This window comes from Eulemur rufifrons, chromosome 18 (assembly GCF_041146395.1).
Source record: "Eulemur rufifrons isolate Redbay chromosome 18, OSU_ERuf_1, whole genome shotgun sequence".
Lineage (NCBI taxonomy): Eukaryota > Metazoa > Chordata > Mammalia > Primates > Lemuridae > Eulemur > Eulemur rufifrons.
In genome coordinates this window covers 40,677,596-40,698,730 of record NC_091000.1, presented here as the reverse complement: position 1 = coordinate 40,698,730, position 21,135 = coordinate 40,677,596, and the positions used below count along the sequence as shown (strand labels likewise).

The window sequence follows — 21,135 nt, the reverse complement described above, 5'->3', positions numbered from 1 at the left end:
AAGTTTCATGGAAGACAATTTTTCCACAGTCAGGGGGCAGCAGAGCTCTGTGGCCCGAGTCCCTAAGAGGCCACGGACCAGTACCGGTCTGTGGCCCAGGAGTTGGGGACTGCAGCTATGTGGGATTCTGGGACAGCAAAAGGACTTAAGGTAAAAACTAAAGAGATCTGAATAAAGTATGGACTTTAGTTAATAGCAATGTATCAATTTTGATGACTTAATTGTAAAAAATGTACCATACTAATGAACAATAATAATAAGAGAAATTATTAATAGATGCAGGGTATTTGGGAAACCTCTGGATTATCTTCGAAATTTTTTTTGTAAATCTAAAACTGTTCTAAAATAAAATGTTTATTTGAAAAAACAAAAAAGAGCAGGAAAGAGGCCAAAAGACTCAGGAGAGCTATCCATGCTCTCTTATTCCAAGAGCTACAGCCTTAATTGGAAACAAACTCTGTATATAATCATATAGAACTGACATCTTGATCACATGCTAATGCTGGGGCTTATGGAAAAAAACTGCTGGCCAGGTGCAGTGGCTCACACCTATAATCCCAGCACTCTGGGAGGCCAAGGCAGGAGGATTGCTGGAGGACAGGAGTTTAAGATCAGCCTGGGCAACATAGCAAGATCCTGTCTCTACAAAAAATAAAAAAATTATCTGGGCATGGAGGTGCACGCCTATAGTCCCAGATACTCAGAAGGCCAAGGCAGAAGGATTTCTTGATCCCAGGAGTTCAAGGTTGCAGTAAATTATGATTGCACCACTGCACTCCAGCCTGAGCAAAAGAAAGAGACCCGCTTAAAAAACAAACAAATAAAAACACTGTACATATCAACTTATTAAAAGTTCAGCATTATACTTCCATCTATATAGAATAATTTTAGATAGATAATCAGACATACAGAGATACATACTTTGTATATTCAGGTAATAAATCAATATTTATGAATGCAGATAACTGTGTGGTTATTATAGAGTATTTTTATTTTTTGTATTTTCTATCTATCCTGTAATTTACTATCACCTCCTTGATAGCTTCTGTATTTACTTTCCATTCTGTTTTCACAGATTAAACTGTGAACAGGTTTATGAATACAGTGAGTGATACCTTCTATGTCATTAGTTTAGTCTAAATTTATTTGAAAAGACTGTGTTGATGGGTAGATGCGTATGTGTGTGTGGCAAGGTCTATTGTGTTATTATAGGCCGAGATTCATAACTTAAAACAGCAGCAGTCACGCTATTTATCCCCTCAATTGGGCTAAGGAACTGTTGTAGCCTGTGGAAACATTTTCAAATCTTTTCTATTTCCAATTATGCAGTTACATCATCCATGGCTCAAAGAAAAATATTTTGCATTAACTAGAAGCATCTATTTGGAGAGAAGCTGGATTTTGAATACCAATGATTTCCAATCTCACTGAAAGCTATCTCACTTTTAAGTTCATAGCACATGTGAGATTACTCATTCTACACATACCATGAGAGAAGTTTCTTCTATTTATATGGCATGTCTCTAACAGTGTAAAACAATATACATTCTAACTACTTCTAATTGGTTTAATGAGATCCAAACTTCATGACACAAAGAATTAAACCTCAATCCAAACACAAGGTTTATTGTACAATTACTTTCCATACCGTGCAGAATAAAATACATCCTGGCCCAGCAAATAATAACCCATAGAAATACTTCTAACTCTGCAACCAACTGCAATGGTATTTATCTTTTCTTAATGTTCCATACATAGCACAAATGTAAAACATTTCCCTCCCAACCCAACAAAAATGATTATAAGATAAATCACATACACATGCACACACTAAAGTTGAGTAAAGTGTGGGTATACCTGAAAACACTTCTTTAAGAGTCAAGAGACTGGTGTTCTAGCCCCAAATAGACTGTAAGCTTCCCACATGATATTGGGCAAATCACATACCCTCTGTGAGGTTCAGTATACTCATCTTTAAATCAAAAGTTTAAATTAAATGGTCTCTAGGATCCCATTCAATTGATAATGTGATTCTATCCATAGGGGATGCCGTGATGCTCCACCACAGACATGGCCCCTTCAGAGGTGAGCTTGCTCCCAGGAATGTTAGCTGCTTAGGGTTCAGAGCTAAATTTCTTCTGAAATAGCCTTCAGCTGAAAAAAGATGTCTTGCCCTAGAGGCAGCCCACATCCAATGACACTGATATGGGGAATCAAAGGTAGCTGGATGCCTTTTTACTAATTAAGACGACTCTGAAGACTCATCCCAGCTTCAGAGCTCCTTGAGGCATGGACTGATGACTCATTTGCAACTACACAGATAAACCAGCAACCCCCATACTCCTGTTTCCCCTTCATCTGCTCTATTTTTCCCATAGCACTTTTTACCCTCTAACATATTAAAAATTCCTGTTTGCATGTTTATTTTCTGTCTCCTACTAGTAATAAACTTCCTGAGGGCAGGGACTTTGTTTGTTCACAGCTACATCCCCAGCATCTAGGACACAACCTGCCAATTAGTCAATGTTACATAATTGCCTAGTGGTTGCAAAATCCCGGAATATAACATTGTAAACATTCAAAATACTAATGATTGTGTCTTTTACTTAGAAATATCTATAGGACTACTCCTTTTCATTCCATTGATAATGCAGAACTGACTATACCTACTTAATTAGATAAGCAAAGAGATGCACAATATTTGCAGAAATAAGTTAATTTTTATGGTAGATATTTTAATTCCAGCTCAAAATATCATTTTTCTTTTTCATTAGATTCATATTCTAGCCAACTCAGTACTACCAAAGTTCCAGTTCTCCAATCCATGTGGTGCTAAATATAATTTTAATCTGAAAAATTTTGATTCCTCTGAATCTAAAAAGCACTTCCAAGTTGACCAAATGAATTATATTTTTGGTAACTACAAATACTGCTTCTGTGAACATTCTTGTACATTTTTTTCAGTAAACATGCATACAGATTTCTCCTGAGTATTGTACATACCTAAGAATAGAATGGCTGGGTCATAAGGTATATGGAATTTTAGTTTTAGTGGATACTGCCAAAGGGTTTGCCAAATGCTTCTGCCAATTTGAACCTTCACCAGCAGTATATGGGTGGTGGTGGTGTTCACATTGTCACTAAGACTTGGTATTTTCCTTCTTTTCTCATGTAGCCAATCTGCTGGATGTGTATTGATATCCCATTATTATTTTAACTTGCATTCCCTTGATGAACAAATGAAGTTGACGATCTTTACATAAGATTACTGCCCTTTTGGCTATCCCCTTTTGGTCATTTTCAATTAGATTATCTGATTTGTCTTAATGATTTCTAAAAGTTCTTTACATATTTCAACAAGAGTCTGTATTGGGGGGGTGTATGTGTATATATATTTTGAAATAACCCAAATGTTTATGAACTGAATAGAAAAATAAAGTGTAGTGATTCATATAATGGAATATTATGTAGCAATAACAATGAATGAACTATCACAACATCTAATGTTATCTGAAAGATATAATGAGCAAAAGAACCAGTCATAAAAGATATATACTAGATTATTCCATTTACATACCATTCAAAAATAGGCAAATTTATTCTACTATATGGCAATCTTTGGAGAAGGCAGTGAATAAATTGGGAGAGACCATGAAGTGACTTGTAAGGTTTTGGATATGTTCTGTTTCTAGATCTGGGTGGTGTTTACATGTGAACATTTATTAAGTTGTATACTTATGATTAGTGCACTTTTCTGGGTACACATTATTTGTTCTTCAAAAAGGTTTTAAAAATACACAAAAATAACCTTTGCTTTTAATTATTATATTTGTGTGTCACATATATAGGGAACAAACACATGCACACATACATTCATGCAGAAAGACAGACACAGAGAGAGATTGCACAAAGCAACTAAAAGATGACATTGTAATCTTTGATCAGTTAAAACAAAGTCTTTATATAACATCCTATATTAGAGAGTAAATGCATGTGTCCAAGTATCTCATGGTGGTTTAAAACAGGGGTCCCCAACCTATGATGAGTTGTGTAATTGTTTCATTATGCATTATAATGTAATAATAATAGAAATAAAGTGCACAATAAATGTAATGTGTTTGAATTATCTTGAAACGATCCCCCTACTCCCTGATCCATGGAAAAATTATCTTCCATGAAAACGGTCCCAGGTGCCAAAAAGGTTGGGGACCACTGGTTTAAAAGACAACTCACTTTTCTATCTCTGAAGAATTAGTCTACTGCTTTTTATCCCTTGAAAGCAGAGCCAAAGGGAACCATATGTTTTATATTTCACTTCATTTTTAGGTATGTCTTTGTAGATCTTATAAACATATGTATATAGGAAGTATAAAAAAGGAGTAAATCATATGCTATTTCCTGACAGTATTAGATCATTAAGTATGAAATGTCCGATTTCCTTAAGTACTAAGTTTGACAGTTGCTATCTCTGATATTTCACTTTGACTCTTCTTGTTTTATTTTTATTGTGAAGGTACATCCTCAGTCTTTCAAATGCACGTTTTGGCTTGTGATTATCTTTCAAATTTTTTTAGAGTAATTTTTGTGAGACCACGGATAAGTCAAAAATTCATTTTATTTTCGAATATGAGTTCTGTCATGGAACCAATGCAGCGCAGAGAGCTCAAAATATCAACGAAGCATTTGGGAAGGATGTGGCTAATGAACACACAGTACCTCGATGGTTTAAGAAGTTCCGTTCTGGTGATTTTAATCTTGAAAATGAGCCACATGGGCAACCTGAGACCAACGTGGTAATGATGAGCTGAAAGCTGTAGTGGAAGCGAATCCATCTCAACCTATGTGTGCGTTACCAGCAAGGTTCGATGTTACTATTCCAACAATATGGGACCATTGGAAACAAATGAGCAAGGTAAAGAAGCTGGATAGATGGGCAGCGCATGAATTAAATGAGCATCATAAGAGAAATCGCCTCAAAACTTTCCTTTCATTGTTGCACGACATAAAGGCAAACCATTTCTACATGGTATTGTTACATGTGATGAAAAATGGATTCTTTCTGACAATCACAAGCATTCAGCACAATGGCTGAATAAAGATGAAGTGCTGAAACATAGTCCAAAATCAAATATTTGTCAAAAAAAGCTAAGGGTCTCTGGTGGTCCAGCACTGGTATTATCCACTATGGCTTCATGAAACCTGGTCAATCGATTACAGCAGATGTCTACTGCAACCAGTCAGATGAAATAATGAGGATGCTTGCAAAGAAACAGCTGAAATTGGTCAACGGAGACAGACCAATCCTCTTGCAAGACAATGCTCGACCACTTGTGGCACAAACAATGCTGCTCAAACTACAGAAGGTGGACTTGGAAACTCTCTGTCATCCTCCATGTTCACCAGACCTTGCTCCAACTGACTATCATTTCTTCCAGGCTTTGGACCACTTCTCGCAAGGAAAAATATTCAATTCTCGACAAGCTGTAGAAAACGCCTTTCGCGATTTCATTGCCACTCATCTCCAGACTTCTTCACTGCTGACATAAACAAGCTACCATTAAGCTGGCAAAACTGTGTGGATAGTTTAGGCACATACTTTGATTAGTACTGCTTCTTGTTTGAGATATAATAAACAATTTTGATTCGAAATCGAACATTTCATATTTCATGACCAAATAGCTCAGGAACAAGTTTTTATCTACAAAACTCCCCTTGGTAACTAACATCTATATTAAATACTATTAATTAAACCAATGACTGCTTTTTTATGTGATGGAACACACATGTGTGTTGAAGAGAAAGATTGTAAGACTATGTGCTCAGAAAGTAACATTCTGTTATTTAGAAAGTTTTTTGTTGTCGTTGTTCTAAAAGACTGTTTTTGTTGTATAACACATACAGTGCTGAATACAAATGCCTTTTAACCATTGTGGTGGGGAAGCTTACACTGACTGCTAACACTGAGCACCTCCTCTCTTCTATGACCACTGTTCTCAAAGTCTTACGAAGTACAAGATGTGTCTCTTCCTTTACTTCCCTGTTTGTTGTAATAAGAGTCCTCTGATGAGAGGAATTATGTGACCAAATTTTCCATAACTAGTTGGCAATTATTAAAGTTCTGCAGTGGTTGGTTTTCCTATTGGCAACTAAAAACTTTAATGGACTTTAAATATATGTAAAAGACCATAAGTAAACTCAATATGCTACTTGAAAATGACAAAAATATACAAAGGCTAAGTGAAAATCAGGATAAAAGGTGTGCTCCCCTTGGTGAAGGTAATAACTAAATAAATGTAAAAATAGTGGTAAGAACATTAATAAAAAAAAAAACTTGAACTGGGAATCAGAAGACCTAAGTTGAACTGCCAGATCTTCCTCTAGCTAGTGGTATTGGCTTTATGAAAACCATGTTACCTCTTGTGATCACAGTTTTCCAATCCTCCAGATAAACAGGAGGGACTCTGATGTGTGCAGTATGAACAAAGAGTTAACCTCAAATACCCACCTGGCTACGACTGACAAATTTTATGGCCTTAAGAAAGCTCCATAAATACTTTCACATAATAAACTCTTCATATACAAAGGGTTAATGATGGTGCCTGCTTATACAGATTCACTGTGGGAATTCAACAGGGTCTCCTGGCTCCCAACCTCACATAAAGAAATAATGCCACAAGTGTATACATCTCAACCCTAATACTCTAAGTTTATGAAGAAAGCTATGCGTAATAGGTTGACTCAGATATTTTGACCATGAATAGGTTTTCTACCTTTAAAAATTTTCTTAAGTAATAGTAGAAGAATGAGACCAAGAGTAATATGAAATATGCAAAACTCCTTTAAACTCTTTTAAAAAACACTAACATCACAAACATAGACTATCCACTTTGTAAAACGTTCACAGTTTCAAAAATATTTTTACCTACAATTCCAAATTATATTAACATTATCATAGAAGCTCTGCAAAATAGGTAGAGATTATTATTTCCATGTTACAGATTAGAAAATTGAGGTCTGGAGAGGCAAAGTGATCTCTTGCTCAAGGTGACAGATGTATTAAGTGATCTATGCTAAAACAGAATCAAGGTCTTCTAACTTAAGACAACACTGTTTCTACATGTTAAAATTCCAGAATAAACTTTTCCCCCAATTATCCTGAGAAATCCATAAAATCATATCATCAATACCTTTATTTTAAAGATCAAGACAATGAGTAACAGAGTGAATTAGAACCCAATTCTCCTGAATTTCAATCCAATCCTTTCTCCTCTGTATTTATTCAACTACTTTCACTTTAAATTTATCAATATTAGTTTTATTTCTTTAGCAATTTCACTTGGTATAGATTTAGTGGCAGGCAGTTCATAGAGCAGGCCACTTTTAGTTGGGACTGGAAGGATAAGGACGGACGTAACAGGCTAAGGGGAAAGGGACAGGGCAAATTCTAGGAAGACGTTACAGAGTAGACAGCAGAACAGGCTCAGAAAGAGATCTGGCTGCTCAGGAACACAGGAGAAGATGCTGGAAGTGCAGAGTGGAATTGAAAAGAGAAAAGGCAGGCCATAAGCAGAGAAGTAGGTGATTGGATATACACTGGTAATTCAGACTTGAATATTCAGAAACATTTCTTTCAAAAGTAAATGAAGACAACCTGTTACTCTGAGGAAAATTACTGTATTCGCTGCCAATGATAAAATGTGAACTTTCAAACAAAGACTGGAATCCTAGAAAACTTAGTATTAGCCACCATGAGTTTGACAGCTTCCCAATGCTTGTGGACTTTCCAATGAGATAGCAAGTGATATTAGATAGATGTGATTTTTTTTGATGCTGTATCATGAAATGTGCCAACATACGGAAGATTTGCAAAACCCAGCAAATCAATATTTTTCAAACGACCAATGCGTGATGTTATAAAGTCATGTTTGGGCAAAAGAGCCATCCAAAGTGCAAGAGAGATGAGTGGATTTTAATGCAACAGAGTAGAAAATGTTCAATGGTCTGAATTCATATTTCACACTGAAACTATCTTTTAAGGAACTAGCACTTGTTAAATTTTGGCATGACATTAAAGAAGAATATTTACAATTATGACAAGGCTATTAAAATACTCTTCCCTATTCCAATTATATGTCAGAATGAGGTCATCTTCTTCACACACTTCAACTAAAACGATATATCACAACAAACAATGCAGAAGCAGATATGAGAATCCTGCTGTCTTCCATGAAGCCAGCCATTAAACTGATATGCAACACTGTAAAACAATGCCCCTCTTCTCATTAATGTTTTGTTTTTAAAAATGTAATTAACTTTAATAAAAATAAGTTATTCACAATAATATTTAATGGCAACAGTTATTGTAAGTGATTTAATACTTTTAATTTTTTTTCAACTTGTAATAACGTAATATCCATAGATATTACCCACATAAGCTAAAGTTCTTTGTGGTCCTTAAAAATGTTCCTGGTTGTAAAGGGGTCCTGACACCAACTTGAGATCCACTGCTGCCGAGTGTGACAAAGTGGAGAGGACACGACAGAATTCAGGAGTCTAGGTAAGTCATTGCAATAACAGATTCACAACAAGATGAGTAATTGATGAGATGATGAAAATGAAAGGGCCTGAAAAATTTGAAGATGTTTCTGACATTTCTCATAAAAGGCTGGGTGCAGAGTTGGAAATACAGATAGTAGTACTAGTTTAATCTGTTAGATTTGTTAACTTTGAGGTCCAGTAGCAAGTTGAAGATAATTACTTGGAAATCCCAAGTGTAGCTACACATAGAGATAAAGATACATAGGTAACTACAGATACAAATAGAAATCACTCAGGAGAAAACGGATGAGTTAGAAGCTAAAAGAACCAAGGACGAATATCTGGGTAAAACCCAATATTACAGGACAGACAAAAAAGGAATAGCCAGCGAAGGTGGTTAATCAGTTGCAGTCAGAGTGGTAGCAAAAGAGAGGCAGGGGTGAGTAAAGTTCTGGAAGCCAAAGGTGGGATCAGTGAAATAGGGGATTGTTTCAGGGTGAAGATGGTATTAGTCCTTAATGAGTAATAACAAAGACATAAAAGAAAGATACTAGATTTGTTTAAAAGGAATAAAATAAATATCTTTACCAAAAGTAGAGGGTGTCAGGAGTCAATATTAATAGGAGAACGATTAAATGATGCATACTATTTCATTTGTTGAAACAATAATACATGGCTTTTATATTACAATTTAAGCAAATTCAAGTTAAGAGAAGAAAATGAATAGTGAATTAAAGCTCAGGAAGTATAGGCCATTTTAGTCGATTAGTTCAAGAAATACAGCAATTGATAGAGGACAAAACCAAAGTTAATGAAATAGGAATATAAAAACTATATGTACATATATTTTTTCAAGTGAGAAGACCCTTCAGTATGTTTGCCAACTCCTTGAAAAAAGAGCCAAAGAAGAGAAGAAAATTAAAAACATGAAAGAGCGGAGGTAAGCTGATAAGAGATAAGTCTCAAAACAGAGTAGAGGAGATGGGATCCATGACTCAAAGAAAGGACTTTCCTTTTCTTCTAAACCAGGAGCAACGGAGAAAAGGAAAGATGATGTTATAGGTAACTTTAGAGTGCTACCTGTTGCACTCTATTGGGGGAGTTCCTGCCCAATGACCTCTATTCTTTTTCTTTAAAATAAAAGTTAAAATTTTATGCTAAGACTGAAAGGTGTTAGGGTAAAGGGCTGAAACAGTGTAGAGAGAAAAAAATAGAACTGCTGAGGGTAAGTAAAGGGATTGTGAAACCACAATGAAGACCCAGCCAATCAATACACAAAATAAATCAACCAAGATTCTGAATCATTGAAAACATCTACATTTGTAGAATTAAACCAAAAATATTACAGATGTTCCAGGCAAATGAAAATAGAATGTATAGGTGATATTAAATAGTGCTGCAGTAAGACCTTCAGGTTATCTTGTCAGGTCACTGAGGAGTAAACACTGACCTAGAGAATGCCACATATCCACTCATTAATAGATCGGCATTTTCTATGAGGTTATTCTCAGAGATCAGAGTAGAAGCAGTGAACTTCCCTGAATAATCATGAATTCCTACTATTGTTTTCTTGCAAGAGGACTAATCAGTTCAGATGTTTCAAGTTATCCAACACAGTATATTAGCAATTTAATAAGTGTTTTACTGTTATTACAATCAGAGCTCTAGAAATATTATTTCATATTTACATCATTTCTCGGAGGAGCTATTCGTATGTACATAAATTTGAATAATTTTCTTCATAAATTCTAAGTGTAAATTTCCAGAAAATGTCTATGGTAAAGGAACTCATTAATAAAGGGTCCTCAGCTCTCTGCAGCACAGCAGTGGCATGCCTATTCCAGGGAGTAGCATAAGGAGCATATAGAACACTTTTGCAAACATACTCCATTCTTTACCATATTATAGAAATTATTCACCTCCAAAAGAATAAAAAAGAACACATTTCTGTAAATCAAATTCCTTAATCTGTGAAAATTTGGTAGGCTATGAATGCAGACAATTCACCTTCTGCATATATTATTCTTCTACTTTGGAGTTCAGTAAAATACCTACATTTCAATAAATCAACTCTGAAATTAAATCCCCTTTGTAGTTAACTTGGTTAAGAAATAGAATTTGTGTATTCTTTTTCTGTGGGTTAAGCTTGACTGGTTCAAAATTGGGAAACAAAATAAAACACTGAAAAAAATCTAAAATAGTTAACCCTGAATATAAAGGTGCCAAAGTGATCATAAGCAAAAATTTATTGTATCATAAAAGATACAGTTGCCATGAATGAAGGAAGGAAAGAAGGAAGAAGGAAATTAGGAGACTACTGATCAAACTTCTCACTATATAAATTAGAAAATTGAGACCCAGATAGATTAAGTGACTTATTGAAAGTCATATAGTCAATTAGCAAAGAGCTAACTAAAATACAGCAGTGTTCTTTCTGCTATAATGCCTTATCCATTATGATTTGGTAGACATACAAAGTGAATTTTAAACAATATATACTTTAACTCTAAACATGGACCCAGTGATCCATTAACCCATCAAAAGATTAAATTTATGACTTTTCTATATAATCATTTACTCACTTAATTCCCTTTGATTTAGTATGCATAAATGGAGCTCTTATGAAAAAGATTTTTAAGTAGTCAGGATAAAAGTATACATAACCATCTCATCTCAAGTATTTACAATTTAGTTAGATAATTAACACTATATACACTTCAACTAGAAAATCAAAGGCATCATCTTATAAAGAATTCAATCTAATCAAGTGATAAAACATACAAGTATGGACACAGAAGATTCCAGGAGATCAAGAAGAGGGAGTTTAACATCAGCTTTAATTCTAGGGCCCTGAGATCTTAGGGCTGAAAAGAACTTTTAAATACTCTTAGCTTCCCAGTATTGCTTGATTTGGGTTGTTTTCCTATGCAAGCTAAGTTCAGTCACTCTGGCAACAAAGAAATCCTAAAGAAATCCATTTTCTCTTTGGATTGTTCCATAGCAGTGGTCCCCAACCTTTTTCGCACCAGGCACTGGTTTCATGGACCAGGTTCTTTTGTTTGTTTGTTTCCTACAGACCAGGGTAGGGAGGGGATGGTTCTGGGATGATTCAAGTACATTACATTTATTGTGCAGTCAAATATCTCTGTTAATGATAATCTTTATTTGCAGCCACTCCTCAGCGCTGGCATCACTGCCTCAGTTCCACCTGAGATCATTGAGCATTAGATTCTCATAAGGAGCAGGCAACCTAGGTAACGCACACTTTACAGTAGGGTTCACACTCCCATGAGAGTCTAATGCCAGGGCTGATCTGACAGGAGGTGGAGCCTATATGGTGATGCCAGCGATGGGAAGCAGCTGTAAATACAGATGAAGTTTCACTCACTCACCTGCTGCTCACCTCCTGCTGTGCAGCCAAGTTCCTAACAGGCTACCAACCAATACTGGTTCACAGCCAAGAGTTTGGGGACTGCAGTTCTACAGTATCCTTTAAATTGAACTTGTCTTCCTTTGTGTTTCTTTCTCTGGTCTTAGTTCTATAGCTTGGAGTCATATAAACAAAGTGTAGTTCATCTTATATGACAACACCTCAAACAGCAGGTGATAACTCTTCTATTCTTCAAAGAAAACAACTCACAGTACAATTAATCAAACAACACATGACAAACGTTCACGTTCATGCAAATACCAATCATCACTCTCTGAGAAAACGCCCATGTATTTCTCTCATAAACCATGGCAACCAGACTTTAACACAATGCTCCAGGTGATATACCTGCCATGAAATTAACACTTTTTTCTTTCTAAAAATTGTATTTCTATTAATGTCAAAGACTTCAAAGTATTATACAGCCACACCTTGCTATTAATTCACATTAATCATATTCTCAACTAAAACTTCTAATTATTTAAAGAGTTTATAAAGCAAGGATACACCTGAGATGAGCTCTGAAGAACTAGTGAAATCTGGACATATTAAGCAGGAAGTTGGCATGTCCAAGCATAAACACACCCAAGCATAAGTAATGGCCAGAGAAGGTTAGGAACAAGGAGGGCAGGTCAGCCTTTCCCGAATGAGAGAGTGGTTTCACGTAGTTTGGAATATAAATTACGAAGGCCTTTGGAAAGTAAGGTAACTGTATGTACTGGATTCATGAAGTAACAGGGGGATATTGTGGGTTCCTGAACATAAGAATAACAAGATGAAAATGGAAACAGTATATTCAGATGAATAATAATGACCAAAGAAAAAGTAGGGTGAATAATTAGGAAAATATTGTAACCAATATGTTGAAAATGATGGTAAGAGGAGGTGCAATGAAGAAAAACTTGAACATGCCAGATACAGGAGATTATTTTAAGGGAAAAGCAGGTTCCATTTAAGTTTCATGCCTGAGTAACTGGAATAATGAGGATGCCAATTTCAAAACCTGGGAAATTATTTGGAAATGAAAGATCATTAATTTAATTGATTGTAAAATAATAGCACGACATTAAAGTGGAATTGTTCAATAAGTCGTAAGAAAATACATAACTAAACATCAGTAAAAAGTTCTCTCTAGATATCTAGATATGTTATAGTAGTAACAATATAGGCAATTTTCAAGAGTATCCATTTTATAGATCACCCATATTCTTTTCCAATAAACCTTTCATCTTTTGAAATTCTGCCACTGAAGATTTTTAAATCTTTATTATTAACACAAGGCCTAAATATATTTTATATAGTAGAGCTCTCCAAGTCAATGCTCCAAAAATAAAGGCAGATATATTTAAACAAATGGATCAGGACACACTTTTAAAAAACATGATTCTCTCTATGTCATTCTGCTATTGGATAATCATAAGGCTATAATCAAATACAATATATTACAATCATAGATTCTTAAAAATCTTACAAATTGAAATGACCTTAAATATCACCATCTGGTCTAACCACCTATCCAATGCTCAAACTTTCTTTAAAATATGCCTGCCAAGTAATTATCCCAGATAACTGGAAGCACTCAGGCTTCAGTACCTTCCTTCCCAATTATATCTAGACAGAGCTCTATTAGGAAGTTATTCTTAATTTGGAGCCAAAAGTATTGCTCCCTAAGTTTCTATTCATTAGTCTCACTTTTAACTATCAGTGCCAAGCAACAATGTCTACTTTCTTATCTACATCACAGTTTTTCAAAAATTTGAGGACAACTTTCAAATTCTTAATATAACATGATTTTAATTACTTCTAATCTTATTTCTCTCTCGTATAAATATTGACTATCACAGTGCAGAGATCTCTGTAAACTTTGCTTTAAATAATTCTGTTAAGTAACATACTTAAGATTAGTAAAATAAAAACACTACTATCCTTCTTAAACACTATATATGCATGTGTATGTATGTATTTGTATCATGATTATTATATTATCCAATATTTTTTCAAAATGTGCTCTGCCAAGCTGCTTTCTCCCACCTATATTTGCACAAGTTATTTCTGGACCAAAGTGTAATTTATACTTTCCATTTTGTTAGACCTCGCCTATCACTTAGTCCCTCTAAAATCATATTGGATCCTAATTCTGTCATACATCTTTACTACCCATCCCAATATCGTATATACTCAGTTTGGATGAGTATTTCTTCTGTATAGTTTTATTTTGATCACTGCAAAAATGTTGAATGTGATGAGGCCAAAATTTCAAGAGGAAACATAATCCAGGATGAAGATGTTCCACTAATTATCTAGTTAACTCACCCAGTTTTTCTTATATTTAGACCATATTTCTACATATTGTCCAATAGAGATCATATAATTTATTTTCAGGTAACTTATCAAAATCCAAATATAATGACTTCATAAGAGATGGCCAAAGATCTTTAAGTTTTTATTCACTGTTTAACAAATTTTTATTATATGTATATTTTGTGTGAGAGGCCATTTGGGGACAGTAAAATGTTGGATGTATGGGTGTGGTGCTCTTCAGAGAGGTCTGGGCTGGACATACACTTATGAATAAACAGTGAATAAATGGTAGTTATAGCTATGAATCTGGACAAGACCACCGAAGCAAGGGTTAACCAAGGAAAAAGGAAAGTACTGGCATTTTAGGCAAAGGGAAGAACACTTGCAGAGATGTGAAAGAGCAAGTGTGTAGGAGACCTGACTCATGTGGGCTGGGTTGGGGCAGGGGCTGGGATAGATGGGGACGATATTGCCAAGGTGTCAGAGGTCACTCCATCAAGAGCCTGTGTGTGGGGCCAAGAAATTGCAACCTTATTCAGAAAGCTCTGGAGTCCTAAAAAGCTCTCAATATGGAAATGACCTGACTAGATTTAAGATTTGGAGAATACACTATAGGGCCAGTGTGGAATACAAATCGATGGAGGAAGACAAGAAGCAGGGTGACTCAGAAAGAGCCCACCAAAGAGGGCGGGGAGGAGTAAGTGAAGCAATGCATACATGGGGACAAAAAGGACGGCATATTGCACAGAGGGTAAGGACTCTGAATTGACAAGTGTTAGTGACTACTGAATTTCAGAAGCTAAGATAAAAAGAGAAGATCTAGGGTGATCCCCAGAATTTTAATCTGGTAAAGGAGGCAGTGATGTCATTTGCTGAGAAAGTGGTGAAGAGGGGTTCTGAATTCAGGTTTTACCATTTCGGGTTGAGTTTGGGGTCAGGGTGGGACAGTGAGGTTGAAATGCTGGATGTAAGGGTGGGGAACTCCTAGAGAGGGGTGAGTTAGACACAGAGACTTAGGAGTTAACAGTGAATAGGTGGTAGTTACAGTCATGGAGTTGGACAAAAACACTCAGGCAGAATGGAAAATCAGAGGGAAGACCAATAGACCAAAGGCTATGTCAAAGTCAAGCTTAAAATAAAAAAGTAACTGTCTAAGGACTTATCTAACATATTTTTATTAATTTAAAGTTCATTTCTTACTTGTCAATGCACATTAAATTTATGAAATTTTTGGAAGCAAATTTACCAGGCACTTTGTCAAGCTGGTACTGCTGCTCTACTTACACATCAAAAAATAACAAACAATAGCATTAATTTATGATTTTGTGGCATCTCAATACAATGTAGGTTAAAAAATAGAAACAGAAAAGAGGCCAGGAAAAGTTTATGATATGACTCAAGCTTACCATCAAATTTATAGCCTAGAATATCAAGGAATCCAAGTCCATTATTTCTCCTACATTCTAAAACATGTTTCCTGTATTACAGTCTTTGGGGGGGAAATGTTGTTATAACAATAAAATGGGAAGCTTTCACTCCTGATTGCTACATATTAACTGCTATGTCTATACACTCCTATTGCCTCCCAATGCTACTGATAAAAAACAAAAGTTTAAACAAATCAAAATATCACTTGGGTGAAAATTTTGCCATACTATAGAGTATTATGGTGGTCTGTACTCCTGGGTATTGTAATCTCAAATATTCCTCTTAATCAAAATGTTTTATACATAATCAATTTACACAAGATAAGAAAACTGGATTATTCTCTAATATACAAATAATTTGCCTATTCTTTCACAGACCATTCTTATAGCTGAGATTCTTAATCCTGATGTCTGAAGGAATTTGATGTAATGGATCCAATCACAGCCAGGGAGACAACTCCAGTCTTCTGAAGTTCATAACTCAGTGATAATCAAGCCAGAACTCTTAATAAAATACTCAAATAAAAATATTCAACTCTAATTCTCCAAGGTACATCTCCTTTTTAATGAGCCAGATATTTGTCAGCATCACCCCTGTGACTGTTATTAGAGCTTTTTCTAGTCTCATAATTAAAAAATAAAGAAATTTAAAACTATGATAAATTTCAAAGTTAAAATTTCAGTTAATTACTCAACATATCTAAAATATTGTGACGTGGGCTTAACAGATATGTTGGGCTTTCCACTTGAAGATTTTCATATTTGCCAAAAGAGAACTTTTATTATTTCACTCTTTACCTACTAAATTTAACTTTTAAAATCTGTCTGGAATAACTACAGACACTATATGTAGTCAGTTTATATACAAGGCAATTTAAGATTGTAGTTCTGAAAAGAGAATGTCCTCTAAAACACTCTTGTAAGATATATGGTAGTTATAAGACTTGCTGTTGCCATCTTCATAACAGTTTGATTATAACATTGGATGTAGGGCAGGAAGGGAGGGTTGCTGGGAAGAAACCAAGAGCCCTACCAGCTTCCTCATATAGAGAAACCTGACTAATCCAAGGTGGCTTGACTGCACACATAGAATCACCAAGACTACAAGACACATAACTGTTTATGTCAATATGTCAATGCTCATCAAAGAAAAGGTTAAGATACATAAACTATCTCTAAAACATGAAAATGTGTCCTTTCAGTTGGGAAGAGTAAGGGTTGCCAATGCCGCTTCTCTGAAATGCTAGTCTGCGGGTTGTGGCACAAAAACTATAACAGTGAAGAGCAGCAATAGCTGTAGATTGTGGTTATTCCCAGACCTGCCCACACTGTCCTCAGTTGATACCCAACTGGGCAGATGACCAAGGAAGAACACGTGAACATGATTCAGAACCATTGTGTCTTATACCCAGAAATCTAGCCTGACATCAGACTGTGTAGCACTAGAATAAACAAGACTATTAAAGGTGAAAAACAGATGCTATCCTTTAATATGGAGCTTTATTTAATGCTACACTTTGTGTAGATCATTATACTGTCTCCAGACCTTTAGTCACTCATAGTCACATAAATAGCCATTGCAAAATATCGATTCTAATATCCTTTCTTCATGAAATACACTTCCCAAAATGTACCTTAATATCTCTTACAGAACATCTGTAAAATTAGAACAATCTGCACTTGAGTAACAATGGTGCTGGAATGAAATGTTACCTATGATCAACATAACATTTAAGAAAACTTACTCGAAAAATGACCTGTAATGGCAAATTAATTTTTATTGCAGATCACTGCATATGTTGCATAATTACCTAAAATCATATTCTATTTCGTGAAAGTTATTTACATATATACCATTCAGTTGCTCTATTGGATATTATTTGCTTTTATTCACCAGTAATAGTAACCATTCCTATGCAAGACAAAGAGTCCAAACCACAAAACTTTGTCTTTTAGGGGGGTGTATTTAGATTTATATTTTGATTTTACAAGTGTCAAATTTAATGACACGCTTTCTCAGATATACCCTAATTTCCTAATATAACTCATTTACAAACAAATATCGAAATAGAAAGTTGATTCTATTATGTGAATTTTCTTCTGCCATGCATCAGTATAAACTAAGCATACCTTAATATCATAGTTTACCATCTGATTTTTCATGAATATACCTTTTAGGGATATTTTTAAAAAATCAGTCTTTTGAACTGGTACTTACTCAAAACATAGAATCTCAATATCTGATTAAAGTTGCACATTTAATGTAAGAAATACTAGTAACTTTTTTCTACTTCTGTAAAGATGTATAAGAATTATATAAATACACGGCATGAACAAAACTTGATAAAACTTTACCTTGAACTCACATTCTAAACCTCTCTTCACCCTGTCATTTTCAACCAATGAAACAAATGTGTGTATTTTCTGATATGAAAGTTTTGCTGATACCTATTTTAATAAACCACTGTACTTTTATAAAAAATGCAATAACATTTCTCCATATAAGAATATAAGACATGAAGGACATACGATGGGCATAGATACTGCTTCTTTTTCCCCTTTCCTTTCTTTGAAGATTTCTCTTTAGCATAGGCTTCTTCAACCCACAAGGAAATTAAAATAAAAAAGGCAATCGCCAATAAAAACTTCATCTTGAAAAGTTAAATTTCAGAAGATCGATCTACAAGAGAGAACAGGAAAATATTTATATTTATGAAGCAAATGATAACTGTATGACTGTCCCTTTAAGAAGTATGATCATTACTATATGATCATTACTACCCAAAGGGCAAGTACACTTATACATCAAATCCTCATTGCTCAATCATACATGGTTACACTTCACTGTATATTTAAAGTGTCTTTTATAAGTACTAATAAAGTCTTTACATAGCATTAAAAGTCAGTTTAAATAATTGCACATAGAAAACACCCCATGAGACATAATAGATTACTATGTAAAATTTCTGATTCTATAGTTGTAGAAAATTGTAAACTGATATTGAATTGCACAATATATCAAAACATGTTTAGAGACATGCCTGGAAGGATGTTTAACACAGTGTTAAAATGCTTATCTTGGGCCAGTACATTTGAAGTACTTCTTCTCTTGAAATTTCTGTATTGTTTGAATTTTGCATGTATATTTTTTCAAAAACAACAAAAGTATTTTAAAAAGACAATTCCAAGTAATAAAAACCTGACAGAAATAAAAGAAAACATTAGCATCAAAGAGTTCCACATTCTAAATTCATCACGATTTTATTTGTACACATTAAATTTGCAAGGTACGTTTTACCCCAAAAAGGTGCATATTAAATTAACTTTTTAGCTTTCTCTCTTATGTGATAATAACATTTATAATCAAAAAGATAATTCCAGAAATTCTAGATAACGCTATATGAAATAAAACAGCAAGTGTGATTATACTTTCAATAATCTTCTTAGCCACATTTTAATAACATTTCTCATGCTCAAATGAGAATTCTATTCTTGTCAGAGTCGGATGCATAAAAAAAAAAAATAAAAACTTTAAGCATCTACTAACACTGGACTATTTAAACCTCTTCTAAATCCTTCATTTCCAAACCATAATTTGTTTCTTTTTCATTGTTTTCTGCAGAGTAAGACCTGTCACATTCTTCAACACTAACTTAATTTTCCATCTTCACCCTTATAAATTTGCTTCTCCTATGTCATATTTTTCAAGTCCCTTTTGCCCAGGATTTTTCCCCATATTATCTTTTTTTTTTTACACAACTAAAAGCAAGCCAGAGGAAATTCTCCCTGGGTCCTTTAAACTGAAGACAACAGAGGGGGCTTATCAGACCACCACCACCACCAAAGGGCTCTCTCCTCTGTCAACTTACAGCATCGGACGCTCCCTGCCCCCATCCTACAGCGACAGCCGCTTCCAGATACCTTGCCCACAGCAGCAGGTACTTTCCCCACCTTCACATCCTGGCCCAGGAAAACAGGAGGGCCGCGCTAACGGCTGCAAGGGGGCGAGAGAAATTCAGCACTCTGCTCTGTCTTCACCCCCAGTCTTTCAAAGGGACAGCGGCAATGACCGGAAGATCTTCACAAACAAAACAACGCAAGGAGCCTTCCCGGCCAATCTTGCGTCCCCTAATTCTCCCGGCCCTCTGCATCGCTCCATCCGGAGCGTCGCCGCGGACGCCACCGCATCGGGGATCGGGCTGCCGCGGCCCGGCGCCCCGCGCCCCGCTCCGCTCGGGGCAGCGCTCGCCCCCTCCCGCTGCACGCCGCAGTGCTCCCTCCGCCCCCGCCACCCCGGACTTGACCCGCCGTCTCCGCAGAGTCATCTATTCCAGTCCCTAGACCGCCGCCGCCGCCCCACCCCCTGCCCTCTCCTCGTAAGTGGAGCCCCTGGCACTTACCTGGAGTCGCCCCTGCCCGCAGCTGCAGCGTGAGATAGTGGCAGCTCTGGGCCCAGGTGGCGGTGGCTGCTAGGGGTGCAGCGGGCGCAGAGCGGGGGCAGCTGCGTCCCCGCCGCCCGCGCCACCGCCGAGCTCGACTGACGCGCCTGCTCGGGCCGCGGAGCCTGCGCCGTGGCGCGCCGCTGTCGGGGCCGCTGCGGGGACCGCGCGCGGGGAGCTGGGGACCGAGGACGCGAGAGGGAAGAGGTATCCCGACGGAGCAACGTCACGACACCTTCCCCTTCAGGCACAGGAGGGGTTTCCGAGCTGAAGAAATGTAGTCCCCCCTTTAGAGGGGACTGAAAAGGATGGGGAGGAGGGACTGGGGTGATAGTGTTGGTACAAAAGGAAAAAACAAAACCTTCAAGGAGCTGGGGTTGCTTTGGGTCAGCTTTTGATCGCTAGGAACAAAAAACAGCAGAACAACAAATGACCTTCTTGGTCCGAAGTGGACAAAATACAGTGTCTGCAATTTCACCATTTGCCCAGGATCCTGGCATCTAGCTTAATCTCGGAATCTTACTTCCAATTTCTAAAAGCCTGACCTTTCTAAACAAGCTTAAATTGGTCAGAATTACCAAGACAGTATAGTCATGCAGGTAAATACCATTTTTAACATTTGTTACATAGTTAACATTTGTACAGAACTTGACACTTTGAAAACACTTTTCACTTGCATTGTCTCATTTAGTCCTCCCCACGTTCCTGGGCAATTTTTATGCCATCCTTCCCATTTTATAGATGAAGAAACTGAAATTCAGAGATACGAAGAGATTTACTTAGGATTACAAATCTTTTTTTTTTTTTTTTTTTTTTTTTTTTTTTTGTTGAGACAGAGTCTCACTTTGTTGCCCAGGCTAGAGTGAGTGCCGTGGCGTCAGCTTAGCTCACAGCAACCTCAGACTCCTCGGCTTAAGCGATCCTACTGCCTCAGCCTCCCGAGTAGCTGGGACTACAGGCATGTGCCACCATGCCCGGCTAATTTTTTTCTATATAGATT

At 36.4% G+C, this 21,135-nt stretch overlaps 1 protein-coding gene across 2 annotated transcripts in view; it reads right to left on the bottom strand.

Annotated features, from left to right (window-relative positions):
- Positions 1–20,244, bottom strand: part of GLRB (glycine receptor beta) — a 64,294-nt gene extending 44,050 nt beyond the window's left edge. For both annotated transcript variants that reach the window (XM_069493344.1, XM_069493345.1), the window contains exons 1-2: positions 20,097–20,244; positions 18,226–18,376 (exon numbers count right to left, since the gene is read on the bottom strand). In XM_069493344.1, the coding sequence (XP_069349445.1) occupies positions 18,226–18,347 (122 nt within the window). In that variant the 5' untranslated portion in view covers positions 18,348–18,376; positions 20,097–20,244. The remainder of the gene's footprint in view (positions 1–18,225; positions 18,377–20,096) is intronic.
- Between the last annotated feature and the right edge of the window lie 891 nt (positions 20,245–21,135).